A 17,766-nucleotide genomic window follows, 5' to 3' on the forward strand; every position below is an offset into this window, starting at 1 on the left:
CACACCAGTAGCCCGCCAGTGCTAGGATTATGATTTGCTAGTAGAAATTATGATTTAAAAATGCAAACACGGGCAGTATTATAGATTCTATAGCTACCTATTTAGCTATCTAACTAGCTAGCTACAGTATATATCTAGCTAGCTAATATTCTAATATTATTAAATGTAATTTGTACAAACGGACCTCATCCACTGATGTGAATCCCAACATACAAGCAACAAGTTGGGAGCCAATCAGTTTGCCTGCGCCTGCTCTGCGCCTCTCTCCGGAATGGAAGAGAGTCCAACCTCTCTCCAAATGGTTGGTACCAGAGCCCAGCTGCGTGTCGAAGCGAGTCTGTCAACATGACTACTAAGTTAGGAATGAGCGCTTGACTCTAGTTATTTTTACACTTGTGTGACAGTTAAGAGAATATTACTTTTGTGATTGCCAGCACAGTTATAAAAGCTTTTACGATGGGCCAGACTCTGTCATTTGTTTTCGCTCTTTCCATTATTTCTTGTGGGAAAATTGAATTCTCTCTTTCGCAGTGCATTATTTATTTATTTTTTCAATCACAATTTTTCACTTCCAGTGACTACTAATAGAAAAAAAAGTAAGGTGAGACATTCTAAGATTTAGTACTTTATGTGGTCCACGAGCGGTAGAAGACTGCGGGAATTCCCCTCAAGTCTGACTTTTTACCCCTGCATCTTCAGACTCGTCTGGCTGTCCTGGTGATTTGCATTTTAATAGAACTGACCTCGTGTCAACACCACAAGGTAGTGAACATTTCACATTCCCGCTGAAATTAGCATAATTGCCATCATATTAAAAGTTTCGGGTGATGAGGACAAAGGAGGAAGGATAAAGAAAGTGTAGATGTGAAGCTCAACACTCAAATTTTACTTTCTAACATGAAATTATTCATGATGACCTGCTCACCTACAATCCCGTGACGAAATTCACCATTCTATGACGGTCACTTTTATGCGTTTTAAAGACAAGTTCAGTTTGTGAAACAACATGTGTATTTTTGGATTTGGATTTTAAGTAAAGAAATGTGGGGGAACGGTGACAGCCTCTGAAAACACAGCGTAGCAATGCTTTTTTTTTCATCATTTGTTTTTTCATTTAAAAAAAAAGTAGAACTGATGCTGCACTTTGATAAAAAGAAACGGACTTCTGTCAATTATCTAATTAATTTCCTCTCCCTACTTATTTCTGATCAATGTAGAAATTACAGCAGATTTTTTCATTTATTTATTTAAATGTCAACTTTACAGAGGGCAGTCTGTGTTGTAGTAGAAAAAGGACAACAACTGCAAAAGCGTTTTCACTGCACTTGACCGCCTTGGTGTTCACCGCGGAACAGTTCTAACAGTCTCAAACGTTCGATCACATCATCACATCAAACACATTGTCATTAATTATCGTACCAACGCCGTATGGACAAAAGTATCAGGACACACCTCCTGGTCCATTCATTTCAATCAATCAATCAATCTGGGGTAAATTCTTAAAGGAGACATGATGTTAACTTCACATTTGGAAGGCAAGACTGACTTTTATAACCATGACGAGATAAAGAGCGGGAGCGATGTGAGTGGTTTCTACTCACAAAGTGGAGTGCACAGTGTGGAGGGAGAAAAAGGAAATTTCCGTAAAGACAATAAAAACAATTGTCTGTCATGGAGGCAACACTTCATGCATTACACTGAAAACTCAGTGCAGCTCTGCTTACCTTTTGGCTCTCACAATGATAGGTTGTCAGAGAGTGTCGGTTCAGCTGTGTCTTGAAAATGGCAAATGTCCACCAGCCAGGCTGGCAAATCATGGGTTATACTTAATGTGGGGCAAGATTATGCAAATTAGCCATACTGTTGCATCACCAACCATCAAAATTCAAGATGTCTCGCTCATAGTCACCTTGTGGGAAGTAGTCAGGCGACAAAAGCTTTCGTGTACTTATTAATTTCCACACCTGATGGGCACACAAGAGCTCCAAAGCCCCAACGATTTCTAGATAAACTCCTCAAATTCCAGAATATGTCTCCTTTAATCGTAGAATAATAGAGTAAGAACTGCACTTTTACCTTCACTTACGGAGGTGGAATGTGTCCCAGTACTTCAGTCAACATGACAAAGTTGCTGTTGACAAAGTTGATTGAACTATGCCATGTCTCCCGTGAATTATATGATTGGATTCATTCCTCTAAACCTGCTGCTACTTACCCAGTCTTTGGACTTTCTGATGAGGCCGCTTTATCCCAGCCATTTTCAAAAGGTGAAATTAAGGTCCCTCTCTCTCTTTGTCTTTCGCTCAGCTAAATCACAAATCTATACAGCAGGAAGCAGTTAGTTGCACACATTAGGATTTGGACACATGCATGAATTAACATTGAATTAACATGATTATGATGTTAGCATAAGGAATGCATGCAACAAATTATCGAACAATCCTAATGGAGTGATGATGGGGGGGGGGGAACATGTCACATCCCTATCACGTAATTTTCAAACAATTTGCATTCAATATTCTTCTAATTCAAAGGTTTACAATGTAACAGTTCTGCAATGGCATCACATTCTGACTCATTTGAGGGGATTATTGCAAGAGTGAAGGAATATTTGCTTCCTGAAGAGCTGTTGGATTGTCTTGCATGTTCTTACTGTCAACCCCAATTTCAACCCAGCAGATGGAATATTAGCACATTTAGGGAAAATTGAGTGGAAAAATTAACATGTTTGGCAGACTGTTGCTGTATATTAAATCATGTATATGTTTATTTATTGTTCTTGTCTCTTGTACAGAAAGCAGGTGCAACAGTGGTTTGACATAGTCTGTAGCATTTTGCTATTTATGACTTTCATTGCAAAATCTTCCTGTTCCTCAAGAAGCAACAACATGCATGACGACTACCCTTATCATATTTCAATTCAAGAGGAATTGGTGCGAAGTGGTGTTTGTTACTACAACAGGGGGACAGTCACTTGGAGTAGTATGTGTCTGCCTGTTGGTGGTTTTGTTGCAAAATCTCCCTGTTCCTCAAGATGCATCAACATGCACCGAAGACGTATTTGAAGCCAGGCTCATTTAGCTATGGCTGCAGTGACAGAGTCTCAAAATAACCCTCCCCAAATGCTGCACATTTTAAACCTCTGACCTTTTGACGTTTGGGGCCAGTCAGCGTATCCACTCCAAATTCAACCACCCCCGAGTTAATACAAGTCACCGGCACGCAGACACAGAAAAGAAAGTGGAAACTCGTAATTAAAAAACGAGGTTAAAATGGTAAATCTGACCTGATCTTTTCGACCGGGCTTTAAATTCCAGCAGTTTCCAACCGACATCAGCCAAACTCGCCATGGTTGCAAAAGAACTCAAGTTTGAAAGTGTATATAGAAAAACCTCTAGTATGCACTTTCAAAATAAGTAGCGCGCACCCTCGTCCCCAGAAATATAAGCATGTTAAATCAAAATAACAGTTAATTAAAAGTAATACGTTTAAATTATACTATTTGGTATGGATTTTGCTTGTGATTTGCAATAAAATTGAATTACGATTAATGATTGTAATATATATTTTGAAATTAAATCTAGTACATCCGGTTTGGCTGATAGTAATACCGTTTCTTTGCTGCTGCTGTCACTGTCAACAATCCAAGCACGACACTAGCGTAAACACGGAAGTGAAAATACAGCACAGTTTTACCTCATTACAGGGACTTAATACATGTATTTCAGTTATTTACTGCAAGAAATAAAATCACAAACTATTATATTGCACCCTTTTCTCCGTGTCATGCCTTGTTAAATGCAAAAACGCTTCTATTTCCTTCCTGCCGTAAAGCGGCGTGACGAATAACGATCGCCGTTGTTGTCAGACGGCACACTGTTACCTGCAAGATGTACCCTTCAAATTGGAATGTTTGGGGTTTTTTGTTCCAATTTGTAGCCTGGCACCACACGCTTGCCCTCCAGGATGTAACGACCGACCTGTTCGGCGCCGAAAACAACGGTACGTTGGCGGCGTTCGGAGACTTTAACGCCGACAAGCAGACAGACATCTTCATCATCAGAGAACGTAGGTTCACTCGCTGTCATAATGGCACGCTCTCAAGAAATATTATGTTTCATACGTTTGCATTTTCATTTACTTATCTTTTACTCGGTTTTACTTTAGAGTCCGAGCTGGTAATCTTTTTAGCAGACTCCAAAGCACCTTACTTCAAGCCCAAGGTGCTCATATCAAAAGGAATCTTGCCAAGGTAAGTGTGCTTTCATTGGCGCTCTCGTTATGTTATCTCACTTTCATTGTAACCAGGAAAGATTCCATTTGTGTAACAATGAACCCTTGTGATTCGTGCCAGGTCCTGGACACTGACCCCTGGGAATGGACAGGGTTTAAAACCCAAATAACCCCAGACCATGATACGAAAGCACAAATTAGTCTTACAGCTTCACACTTTAAATGTAAGATATATGATCTGATTTATGAAAAAAATGAACCGGAAATAAGAGGACAATTGCATGTTCCTCAATCCTTAAAAATACCAGATCCTGCTTTCCTGTGAACCATTTGACGGAGCGATATATAGGTACTCTCATTTGTAAAATGCATATTAGCATGCATTCATCTTTAGGTGGGCACTGACTGTGGCTCACATGGAGCAGCTACCGGTTATCAACTGATCAGCTGGTACCATCCACCACAGCCACGGTGATCTCACCCCTTTTCTGCATGTGCATGCAAATTTCCCCAGTGTGGGACAAATAAAGGTTATCTTAATCATCTTGATAAGTTTACCACCCTGCCTTTTCCAAGGAGCCTCGCTTGTCTGTCAGATCTCCTCAGGAATCTTTCATCACACTGCTAAGTCCCATCAAACAAGCCAGCTATCAGTTGGTTGCCACAACCGGCTACTTCTCTCTTATCATGGAGCCTTAGAAGGAGCAAAGCATTTGGGCACCATAGGGCATTACAAAAAGAGCACAGTTATCTGTGGATAAAATGCTTCCGCTCTCCTTACTTTGGGTTTGATGTGACATGCTGTTGTAGAGTTGGAAGTTGGACTCTGTCTGTTGCTTGGAATCATCAGACAGCCTAGCTGTGAAGTTGTGGGTGGAGAAACTCAGTGTGGGATTGTGTTAATTAGTCAAAATGTGGCATTGCAATTCGCCCCAAACTTCAGACGGGCTCAATAATGCAACTTTTGGAAAGGGGAAGTTCATAAAAGTGAATGTTAATGTTTCACTGGATTGGTGGATAGGCACTTGAGATATTATTTGTCGTTAAAAAAAAAAAGTCACATTTCCATACGAATTCCCTTTTAATGTGTGTACAGTGACACGATCCTCACCAGTGTGGTGCCTGGTGACTACGATGGAGATTCCCAGATGGACGTTCTCCTCACGGCTCAGATTAACCTAATGGCGTCCTCGGTTTTCATCTTTTGGGGGGACAACCAGACATTAGGTATGTGTATGCAAAGGTCTTGGGCTGAGGAAGAGGCCCCTACGTTTTGCTGAGGAATAAGATAAAAAGTGTGTTTGGCTCTCTGCAGATATGACCGGTTGGCTCAAACTGAATAAAACCTTCAGGGATCAACCTCTGGTGATGGAGTAAGTATGAATGACATTAAATCGTGTTTCCGCTCACATTATTCCGATTCAATCTCAAGTACCATGTTTTTTCGGCTGACAATTTGATATTTTGTTGCAGTTTCAACGGTGACATGATACCGGATATATTTGGAGTCACGGACCCGTCGACCACAGAATTTTGCTCTCTGACCAATAGGTGATATATGTTTACATCATCTTAATAATGGTACTCCAATGACCGGTAATAATGACTGGAATGTTGGAGAAACAAAATCTTCTTCATCAAATATGCAAATTACCACTTAAGTCACATTTTAAACATTTTCAACAAGTGTGTACAGAAGAAAACATTTCATCTTTTCATGGTGACTCATAATAATCGTTACTTTGACACCTTGCTCGACCCACACAAGAGAGCGTCGGTGGGAAAATTGCACGAGTTGACATTGCCAATCTAGATCAGTTGCTTCCCACCGGGGTGCAAGAGATCATCAGGGGCGTTGCGGTAAATTATCCAGTTTGCCCCAGTGAGCACCGGTCAGAAAAAGACATCCCAGTGGTCACCAAGGCAGGGTCCGTGTGCACCAGCTGGACCCCGAGGACCACATGAGCAGCCCACGGGCCTGTTCCAAAAGCAGTTCACCAGTGATGGAACATTGTGAATTTCTAGGGATGTTGAATAATGCATAATTTAAAAAATGTAAACACTGGCCTCTTTTTTTTTAGAGATCCGGTGTGCCAGAGCGCACTGAGTTCGCCCGTCAACATGCGCATCCCTCACGCTAACGCCTTCATCGATCTCAACAAGGACTTAACCGCCGGTAAGTTTCAGACAAGATGTCAATGTTATCCGATGAGTTAACCGTGAGTGATTCGCAAGCTGGTTAAATGCATATTAGTGACATCGGTGCTTGTGTAAAATGGCATTCAAACAGCAGGTTGACTTTGTACCCTTGTTGGAAACAAGCAGGCTTTGCTGCTTAATCGCTGCCAGATTTAAAACGTGCATATTTTGTGTTTTGTGTGTCGGGCTGAACATTCGGTGAACTACGGGAGTCTGCTAATAAATTGTCAGTCTTGCTTTCCGTTTACCTCAACACATATAAAGTGTTGTGTTTTAAGCAAACTGTAACATCAATATTTGGACTTTTTTTTTTTAAACGTGCAACAGTCACAGTTTATAATTAATCAAATTTTTTTTTTTTTAATGAAATAATATGTCACGGCCGGTAATCATGCGGTGCCAGAGACTGAGCTCAACTGTTTGTTTCCCGAGTTGCCATATGGTGTGTTTCTCGCTTGCCAGGCAGTTGCACTTGTTGCCCTTTAGCCAATATATTCCATGTGGGAACGAATAGATTTGGTTAAATAGAGAGACTAATAAACTCATATTTTGTCTCCCTTATTTAACTTCGTGCTGCTCGAAAAAAAATTATGTGGAGGCAGAAAGAAGCGCACCAAGATGAGAAAACCACTTATTTTGTATTTTGTTGCATATCAGAGCATGAAAATCGAATCTGACAAAAGCGATGACTCATCGCAATTGTACAACTGAACCACAGAAGCTTCTCAGCTCCTCTGTTCAGGGAAGGGAGGAAAAAAATATATAACACAATAGCCTTGGGCAATTGCTATGGTGCCTTGTCAATTGAATGCGAGCTAATTTAGATGATTGCAAATCCGAGTCCAAATATTCTACATGCGCCAAAACTGGCGGACTGACTCATCACAAACTCATCAAGAAGATATTCGCATATTTTCAACAGAATAATTGTTTGTAAAACTTTTTAAGTATTACTCAGTCTTTCTCCAGTAGGCTTAACCAAAACAGAACATTCATGTCTAAAATAATACATTTCTCCCAGAGCACGTACATATATTATTTAACCATACATGTGAGTGGTGCTTTTTCTTTGTTATTGTTTTGTCTGTTGGCTGCTGATATCAATCAATATCAGTGTTCATGAGATTGGTATTTTATACTTTTCACAGAATTCTGGCTGGAACTGCATTAAAGCGGAGCGTATCCCTTTTTGAACAGCAGAATAGCAGGCAAATGCATGACTGGAAAATAGATTTATTTATTTATTTGTCTATCTATTTATTTGTAATGTTGGAGTTTTACGAAGCGTGAAGTAAATTTGCCATTTTCTCCACCATTGAATGGAGAAATCACTTTGCGTTGGTTCTGCTCTCCTGTCTCTCGGCCAGCAAACTGCGACGCTGTCACTCATACTTAATGAGGGTTTTTCAACACTCTGGAAACTAATCCCCATGTTTTAGGTAATCACGAAGGATTTAGCGGTGCCATATGCACCGCGGGTATCGTTTTGCGGCGCATGGTTTTTAGACCGAGGGCGGTCACAGTTTAACCTGCGCACGTTTTAATTCATTTCTAATCTGTTTCAGGAATTAATGGAAGTCGATAAGTCTTTGCTCTTTTTTTTTTTTTTGTCGCTTGCTGCGAGCCTTCCAGCAAAGGTTTGTGGTTTATATTTAATGCACTTTGGCACAGATTGTGTTTTTGCATCAATTAGTTTGTTTTAGAACGTACCACAGCCCAGAAGAAGGAATCTCTGTATGAGTACAATTTGCTTGTAGCATTCGTTTGTTTCCGTGTTCAGTTTCTGCCATGTTCCCTTTGTATTCCGTTTAATTTGGGAAATGAGTCAAAAACATAAGCGAGTGATTAGTGGGGGACCTGTGTGTCAAGTCCAGCTTGCCGGCAAATATCAGAGATACTTTGAGGGCGGTTGTGTTCTTATTGACAATTTAATTGTCAGAACTTTAGGTGGCACAAAATAGGAAGTCTTTAGTGTTGATACCAAACTGACAGATGAAGAAAACAACAGGCCTGATTGGCACCGGGCCATGAAACCACTCATCCAACATGGCTAAACAATATAAATATCTTGGAGCCACACTTGAGTCCAGTTAGCCACAACATCGTGTGCATCGATGTGGCTAAATCTTGAGCCACATTTAGCTAATCCTGTGGATTGCCTTTTTTTTTTTTTTTAATACTCTATGGAGATTAATTCTAGCCATTCTGTTTTGGGGTTGTGGCATTGCATTATGTAAATCAGGAGTGCATGATGCTTTGAGATGATTCCTTCACGGAACTCATGGTTTGTTAATCAGTTCCGCATAGTTTAGGGTGCTGAACTTCGGGTCCTCTCCCAAGGGCACTACAAGCTTGCAGTGTTTAAAACATGTTCCGTAAAGAGCGAAGTCAGCAATGGGCAACTGGCGGCGATGACCCATAACCATAATCTGAGTGGCACCTTGATTAGAAAAAATAAAAATCAATAATAATAATAGAGACAAAGAGAGACAGAGAGAAAGAGAAGGTCCAAATGCTATGAAACACATGGGCTTTTGTCGTGATGCTTCCAATTAGCAGTGACTGTCGGTAGGTGACTGTTTCACACAAATATCTGATGCAAGCCCATATTACGGAAAAGCAACAAAAGGTGAGGGACCATGGGGATGTCCATATCATCTCAGCAAACTCACCGCAAACGTTTTGGGGGTGCAGCAGCTTGCAGGGAACAAGTTTAGATGGACAGCAAATAACATTGATTACATGGTGGTTCATTTTACATTTGTGAGGCCTTTTGAATCGTAGGTTGTGTCAGTTTTGGATTCCTTATGTTCATGAGCAACCCTTGTGCATTGTTGACTATTGTTACTGTCCTGGAGTCTGCTGGGGTTTTTTATAATGAGAGTCGATACACTGTACCGCACCAGGAGTTCATTGACCTTTACGAAGCCGTCAACAAGTCGATAGTTTTTTTGAGCAGGTACTCATTTTTTAACTTTGAGGCTGTCCCTTTCCATTGCATACCCGTCCGTCCGTGTTACTCATGTTGAAATCTTTGGCTGACTCGAAGCGTGGCGTGTTACTCGATGCAATTATTATTTGATTATTAACCTTGGAGTTCCAACAAAAGTGTTGTTAGTGGATGACAGTGCAGTGAGGGGACAAAAAAAGAACAATTTACTCCATAAAGTTACCACTAACTTTACCTGCTAAAACACCTTCTACAAATTCATCGTGATGTGCTGTTTTTAGCCCCCAAGCATAAATTGTCTCTTTGGGGCCCTCAACATGCCCGAAATTGTACCCATTTTTGCAGTTTTTTGAATGCAGGAGCACTTTCTGAAAAGTGAAGAAAAAATTAGACCCTCACACCAGTTTCACCAATCAACACAAGATTGAGAGGACATGGCTGTCATAACAGGGCGAAGATCATATTAATATGAATATACATGAATGAATATAAATGTATTATATCAATAACGAATGAGGATAGACGGTGCAGAAAATGATTGGATCGATTATATTTGTATTTTTCACAAAATTATTTGGCAAGATGAGCACAATGCAAGTAATCCACTCTATTTTAAGATTTTGATGCAAGCCAAGTGTTTATTTACTGCTGTCTCACTAGGGTGCATGTATGGTATCTGAAAATATAATGAGTTTACACAAATAGATTCAGAGTGCAGCAGCACCAAACAGATGTGCTGTATGCCCTCTCACTCTCTCTCTCACTCTCTCTCTCGCTCTCAAACCCACACAAGATATTCCATCCAGCGTGTAAAATCTGGCTTTGCAATGGTTGTTCTAGTATCTCTGTAAGCACTTTGTGTTTACACACAAACATACTGTATGACCCTCGCTGTAGTTTGTGCTTGCGTGCATGCACGTGCCCGCCGGCCCGTAATCCTCTCCCTGTAGCTACTGCACCTATCCTATGTTGTTCCCCTGTAATGGTTTTAGGAGATTATGTCTGCTGGGAATATCACAGCTCCGTTCTCCTTGTTATTACCATTTCTCGGCTAGGGTTTTTTTTTTTCCTCTGGGCGACCAAGCCATTTTGCAGTCATGCATAAAGCTGGATTTCAATAACCCACAATAATCTCAAAAATTGCTTGCAGTCAGCTCAGAAATGCATGAAGACTAATTTTGAAACCATTTACTCGTGAAGGCAGTGTTACTCCAAGTGGGCCAGATTGTTTATTTGACCGGCTGGTGGATGGGCCACCATGTCCTAACGGATGTGACGTCTCCAAAGATGTGGCTGAGTGAATAATGGTGAGTGAGATGATTGGCCCGGTAGGGGGGCTGAAGGTGCCAAAATGTAATCTCTTTTCATCCAGTCACCTATTGTGTCTGTCTCCAACTGGTGCATTGTCTGTCTCAACAATTTGTGGTTTATTGCAATCATTTTTCGGGAATGTAGTTTTACAGCTTTTTACGTCATATAGTGTTGTTAAAAATGATTAACTAACTGAAACTTCAGTTTACTTTTACAAAACAGTTTTTGTGGAATAACTGAAAAACTTGAAACAATGAACAGGATTTTTTTTATTGTCTTTTCTGGTTGGCTGCTGGTACCGCACATTGAAGCTTCAATTATGATAGCTATCAAAGGCAGTTTCACTCATGGCGTGTTGAGTGAACAAAAGTCAAATCAATGTGCGAGTAGCATACTGTATACAAATCAAAGAGCCGAGCTATTTATAGGAAATGCATCACCTTCACACTGAAAAGACAATGTTACACATAGAATCACGTGGGGGTGGGGGGGGTGGACAAGTCTCTGAAATGAATTTTATTATTCCTCTCAATCTGAGTCAGATTTTAGGGTGGGCGGAAATGGATGTTGTATTTCACTGCATTAATAAAGACGCGACAACGGCATTGTCAGCTGGCGCGAAATCGTGATTGAAGCTAATACATTTTTTTTTTTTAAAGTTTCTCCCCTGCCCCCGCTGACCTCAAAGTAACTCAGCTTTGTGGGCCATGGCCAAGTTTTTGAAAATCTTGTTTCACAGTCTGCTGGTTCCCTCAGCAGAAGGACAGGGTCACATATCATTGGGCCAAGCCTGTACAGGTCCATGCCTCCTGGGGAGGACGGCCCTGCATGCCACTGCAAGTTTTCAGCAAAATGTGTGTCCATTCATCTAAAGACGTATCAATATATCCAATCGCCCCTTTTTAAAAATGTTACCAGGACAGAACCAAAATGGCATCTTTAACCTACTGCAGGCCACCATCTTATGAGGTGCTTCTCTACCTTTTCGTTCACTCGCTCTGGTAAATTGAAAAAGAAGCGCAGTGGGATAATGGTACGGTGGTATGCTTCACAAAGGCCCGAAAATGAATCGCTGAGTTGAGAGCGTGACAAAGAGTGGCAGGTCTGTGCGACACAAAAGTGTGAAAAATTGAGCGGAGACAGAGTGCATGCAGCGGTGTTCTCCGTGAAAAGCTTTTTTGATCATGTTATTTTTGCGCCACCTCCCACCCCACCCTCCAATCCTTCAACACAAACATTCATTGCTTGCTATACTTTCTTGCCTGTCGTCAATGATCTACTGTTACAGTTGAGAACCTGCGACGGGTCAACCTAACAAAAAAGTATACTGAAAAAAAAAGACATTTCGGGTTCCGAATCTTAACAGTGTAACAAACTGAACTTATCCTACAGCTTGCTGGAAATGAATTCGGAAATAAACTCAGTGGAGAAAAAAAACAGCCAAAACAGATTTTGTGTGCTTCACTAATTGTGAAGAGTATAATTTACCGTGTACTGTATGTTTGGATCAGCCTTAAAATCCCCATTCCTGTCTCCGTCGTGAGACGAGAAAAGTTTCAGGCTGTGACATTTCCTCCAGAATGCCAGAGGCCGACCCCCACCAAGATTCGGCCCGGCGGTCAAGGGGGTAGGCTTAAAGACGAAGCCAGTCGATGCAGACAGATGAGCACCGAGGACGTGCATCGCACAACTATACGCCATGTCGGCGCTTTCGGTCAGCTCGCGCGGTCTCATTACTGTCAACCTAGCTCAGACACACAAAGGCAACATGCCAAGGTGACATTTGTTCCCCCGTAATGGAGCAAGGAGATCAAGCGACTGTCTTCAGAGCAACCTCAAAGGGCTAGAGTGTGTTTGTACACCACATGGCTGTATTTACGCCCTGGAGGAATACAGTAAAAAGCAATCTCTTATTTCCCACAAATCAATAATCTGTAAAACATTTACTTTCAGAGGGAGAGTCTGAAGATGCATTGACGAATTCATCTCAAAGTGTTCTCATGGCCTAGTTTTGGGTATTTTTAAAGTTGAACTTCATGATCCGCCAATTTGCGTGGAAAAGTATGTGATCAGCATATGTCGTTGGACAAACGGCGCCTAATCATTGCATGCTGCTGCCAAGAGCTCGATGGCACGTCTTTCGGGAGGTGGGACAAAAATACAATGGAAATTAAACCTTTTTTGTTCAATCCGATTCATCAATTTATTGAAAAAAATAATCGGCATATTCATCAATTGTCAATTGTGATTGTTCCTTACTGGATTTGATATTAGAAGATATCAGTCATGGATGATCAATATCAGAATCAGCAGCATAAAACTGTCATCAGAACACCATAGTTGATTTTTATTCTCGGGAATTATTTAAAAAAATAAAAATAATAATAATCGTAAGTCAGGGATGTCACTTAATGACAATTTGTCATTTCTGACCTAAAACTGTGCTTTACTGTAGATTATTTCTAAAATAGTTCTACCCCTCCCACAAAAAAAAAAAAAAAGATCTTAATTGAACCTTACTGTGTAAATCCATCTTAAGCGATGCTTTGGGCTTCCAATGTGCTGTTTTATTTTTATTTTTTTTGTTTGTTTTCAGAGCAACACAAAGTCACAGCTAGTCAAGAAAATCTGATTTAGGCATGAACAGATAACCAAGTCATGGGCGATACAGATCCCGAAAGCATAAACCTGTTCTTGTCAAACCCCTCTATTCTCCGACTGTGGGCATCAAAGTCCCTTTCTTTTTGCAGAAACCTGAATGCTTCCAACGGGTAAGAGCTGCGGTGGCGAAGAGTGAGGCGACAGCACACATGCAAAAGTGCGGGGAAACATCAGGCGCTAATGCGGCAGTCACAGTGCCGACTGTCAGTTTCGGTTTGCACTGCTTGCTTCTGTTTTTCTCTGCTACGGCTGCAAGGCAGTTACAGTACAGGTGCAGTGAACCCCCTGTTTTTCGCATGGGTTACGTTCCAAAAAGAACCCGCGATAGGCGAAACCCGTGACACCGTCAGTATTACCGCTCCTTTAGGTTTTCTTCCTAGTTTAGAAAGACTTGATGAGTCGACCAATGTTCAACAGCCTTTCCTGGGGGCACAATAACCTAAATAAATGTGGAGTCTTGAGCAAATAACATATGTTGTCATTTTACCATCATGTAGAAAAGTACATTATTTTAATGTCACTATGAGCTTAGAATCACGACAGTTGCCGTCAGCGTTATTTTTTACAATTACAGCACAATACAGTAATCCCTCATTTATCGCGGTTAATGGGGACCAAAAGATAAATGAAAATCCGCGAAGTAGCGTCCAATTAACATAAACAGGTAATTTTATTTCTTTTTTTTTAAAGTCCGCAAACGGTTCGCGAGAAGCTTCACAACAACAGCAAGTCACATAGAGCAACATATACAGTACTGTACTCCATGTATATGTAAAAAAATAAAAATATACAGGTATATACAGTTTAATTTTTAATATGTTTGAAAAAATCCGTGATGCACTGAACCCGCGATAAACGAACCGCGACGTAGCGAGGGATCACTGTACAATACTGTACGATAAAATGAAACCAAAGATCAAAACCTGTTTTTGTTGCAAACATAAATTTGGCATGCTGTTCAGAGACGAGGCTCAGTTACTGTTGGCATTGGTCGTCAAGCCAGTAAGGAAGCAGAACACAATGCACTGTTTAAATTCTTTTTTCAAAAACGCACAAAAAAAATCTGTGAAAGAGCTTCGCCGTGAATGGCGAATCGCGTGATAGTGAGAGTTCAGTGTAGTATGTAACGCTGCCCATGTTAACCTGCCTTCCACCCAGGGGTTCTCAAACATTTTGTAGATTTTAAAACAAGGAAGCCCTGACAGGCATGATTTTTTTTCCTTTGGGGAGGGGGAGGCATTTATAATCTCAATGGCAATCATACATAATGTACCTAATTGTCACCTCTTTTATTGAAAAGGCAACATGCCTGTGAACAGATGGGAGCTAGTTTACAGTGGCGCAGGCTGTTTTCCCTAATTTAGCGAGTGATTAGCGACTTTCTGGTGAGCGTTTTTCGAAAACAGCGCCTCGCAAATGTAATTCCATTTCAAGAACAGATAACATGAGCGTAGTCACTTGCCCATTGTTTTTCAGGCAGTGATTTGTCCACTTGTCGGAAACTTTTGACCCAATGTATGTGCTGCCATGCCTCAAATATTTTGCAGAGGTCTCCTTTACCACACTTGTACACAGAGGCAGTGGAACAACTTGCGTTCAAGGGATACTTCCCAAAAAGAAGGCGACCAAAAGACATCCAAATAATCAAGAGTGGTTTGTTTCTGCTCCCCTCTTCCGCCGCCTCTGGTTCCACATGACAAAGGAATAAGAAGGCCAAATTGTATTTCCACTTGACCAAGCCACAGACTTAGTGGAGTGAATCCATCAGGCCTTTACATCAATTTTTTTTAAAAACATTTTTGGAACTACCGTATATTTTCGGTCTGCGGCCGTTTACTTTAAGAAGCTGTCGCGGCCAATTTAACCACATAATCCAAAACGTGATCCCGCAAGGTGTAGTCCACGACATGGACGGTAAATCGAGCGTTTGAAGTCGTCTCACCATGTCGCCCAATTAAGGCATATCGTCCTGATGCCTGCCCAGACTATCACATAAGAGCCGAGCTGACTTTTGCTTGCGAATCGGTGCTCAACCCTAACTAAAATCCTACCGCTTCCTTAGAAGCTCGGCAGCACTTGTGATAAGCTGCTAATTGGAACCTTTGAAAGCACAAGCTTGGTAGAATGAAGTGACTGCTCATTTTTTGTGCATTAGCGCGCGTGTGTGGGTGTGTGTTTGAGGGTGTTTGGGCTAGCGTTGCGAAAAGAATAATTATCCACGTTTGCCCACGTTGTGTGCGTCTTACCTCCCACACTGTTGTGCCTTTCCAGCACTTGTTTGTGTTATAACTGCTGTGCGTGCGGGTGTGTTGTCGTTGTTGGGGCACATGTTAATTATATTCATGCATAGATTGTTGCACACCCTTATAGGCGCGCGCGCACACACACACACACACACACACACACACACACACACACAATGGAATGAATTAATTGTCCTTTGGAAGGCAGCTTATGAAAAGGAGGTTGGGACGGAGGCTCTGTAATCAAGTTACATTTTTGTCTGTTTGGATTGTCTTGCCTGCCAGGAACGCGTACATATTTGGTACCACCGCACGATACAAAAAGTGAGATTTAAAACAAGCGCCTGAACGCAAATTCAGCCGTGACTCTCGATACAGCGCAAACTTTGGCTCGGGGCAAACAATCCAAAGCATGTCAGTCTGTGTCATTGCATAGACAAATTCAGGCAGGAGCAATTTCTGCTGGACCTGGAAAAATATATATATAATTTTGAGTTTCTCACGACAATCATTGAACACCTTTAGTGAGATACACCTTTTGCCTGATTTTTTTTTTTTTTTTTTTTTTGTGGTCACACTTGACATGTTCTGTTCCAGTAAAATGATGTTTTGGCCTGGATTTTCAATCCAGGTTCAATTACACAATTCCAACTTGATGATTGTCGGCGTGTTCTGATTTTATTTGACCAACTTACTTAATCATGGACATACACTAAATGAAGCATATTTATAGAACATTTAAGGCGGAGCTCAAGGCAAAAAAAAAATCCTTGCAAGGGTATATTCTCTTTCCCCACCAGAAGTCTTATCACGGTGTTCTGGTTAATATTACGTCAATGGAATAAGAATCGCAGCTCACCTCTTTTCTGGGTTTAGTCACGTGATGCTCGCAATGTGAGCCCGGGGGCGATTTGAAGTCAATTTCATTCGACAGGAGAGGGTGGTAAAGGACAAAATGGCAGTGTCCTGACATTGATGAAAATAGATGGATCCATCGGCTTAATTCGTATTCCGCAAACACAATTTTAATCAGACGACCGCGTTTAGAACGTCAACCGTCATTGCATGGAAATGTTTTTGCCTCAGTAGTGATGTGGAAATGCACTCCCTCACATTCAGTACTTTGTCTGCTTGACATATTTTTCACATAACATGCTTACCCAGTGGGGGGGGGGGGTTCCGCACATGCGTGACTCATCCCGGGATAAGTCAGTCCATGCCTTGATCCATAGCCTCAATGCTAGTTGACTCTCTTGGCCTCCAAGCAATATGCGTGTGCTTAACACAACCAAAAAGTTGATTCCAAGTCAAAAGAACAATGCTAGTTTCGGCGATCTTGAGTCCTCTTTCTCCACCGAGGCTTTCCATCTGTCCAGCTCCGCCCTATCTGTTAAGACAGGGGCTAAATAGCAAGCCTGGTCTTTATCCCCCTCAGTGCTCTTGCGTGGGCAAAATGGAATACAGAGACATAATGCCGCCTGAGTCAAACAGTCAAAGGCGGCCCCTTGAATTGCTTCCAATCCCCTTAACAAATCTGATGGAGAGGCTATGAATAACTCAGGGAGCGCTCGTCTGCCATGATTTCTTGCCTGACCTCTGCTCCCTGAGAAGTCAGAACCTCCGTATCAACTTGAATTACGGTACCTCACCACGTGCCACCTTTTCAGCTCTCGTAATATTTGCAACACACTGGCCTTCGGAGCGCCATTTTTCTATCAGCTCACTGCAGACAAATGACAACCCGCTATCACATGGATGCAGAATGGATGGCAATGTTGACAGAGTGATTTTCTTGCTTAATGTGTTGCATACATTAGTGTCTAGTTGAGCAGAGATTGGTATCGACTTTAACCTGAGAGTGAGGCAGTGGACGGACGAGAGAATCACTGTGTTGCAACAATGTCTCCTTTCTGGTGTCTTCCTCTACAGAGGTTGGGTAAGGTTTATTTTGAAGTTGGTAATGATCAGTGAGAGTGCACACAAATTGCGTAGCGTTAGAAACATCATATACTGTATTTGCATAACACTTGTATTGCACATTTGAAACTCGAGCGAAATGAAAGACTTTAAAATCCCGTTATTTTAAGCATTAACATGCTTAAAATGTGATCACATCCGTCAAGATGACTTTGACGATCGCAACCATGACAGTCAAGTAGGACAACCGCG

General features: G+C 41.5%; 2 protein-coding genes across 6 annotated transcripts in view; one reads left to right on the forward strand and one right to left on the reverse strand.

The window, feature by feature from the left end:
• phkb (phosphorylase kinase, beta) overlaps positions 1–3,360 on the reverse strand; it is a 52,176-nt gene extending 48,816 nt beyond the window's left edge. For 3 of the 5 annotated variants that reach the window (XM_086107633.1, XM_086107634.1, XM_086107630.1), the window contains exon 1: positions 3,287–3,357. In XM_086107633.1, the coding sequence (XP_085963759.1) occupies positions 3,287–3,350 (64 nt within the window). In that variant the 5' untranslated portion in view covers positions 3,351–3,357. The other 2 variants (XM_086107631.1, XM_086107632.1) reach the window with 2 other exon arrangements.
• A 472-nt stretch (positions 3,361–3,832) lies between these two features.
• The window catches only part of itfg1 (integrin alpha FG-GAP repeat containing 1), an 83,719-nt gene continuing 69,785 nt past the window's right edge, over positions 3,833–17,766 (forward strand). Inside the window, exons 1-6 of the mRNA XM_086107638.1 lie at positions 3,833–4,068; positions 4,168–4,252; positions 5,330–5,460; positions 5,549–5,606; positions 5,707–5,784; positions 6,315–6,409. Coding sequence (XP_085963764.1) covers positions 3,891–4,068; positions 4,168–4,252; positions 5,330–5,460; positions 5,549–5,606; positions 5,707–5,784; positions 6,315–6,409 — 625 coding nt within the window. The 5' untranslated portion in view covers positions 3,833–3,890. The remainder of the gene's footprint in view (positions 4,069–4,167; positions 4,253–5,329; positions 5,461–5,548; positions 5,607–5,706; positions 5,785–6,314; positions 6,410–17,766) is intronic.

This window comes from Hippocampus guttulatus, chromosome 3 (assembly GCF_054856545.1).
Source record: "Hippocampus guttulatus isolate MCC_2025c chromosome 3, RoL_Hgut_1.0, whole genome shotgun sequence".
NCBI lineage: Eukaryota > Metazoa > Chordata > Actinopteri > Syngnathiformes > Syngnathidae > Hippocampus > Hippocampus guttulatus.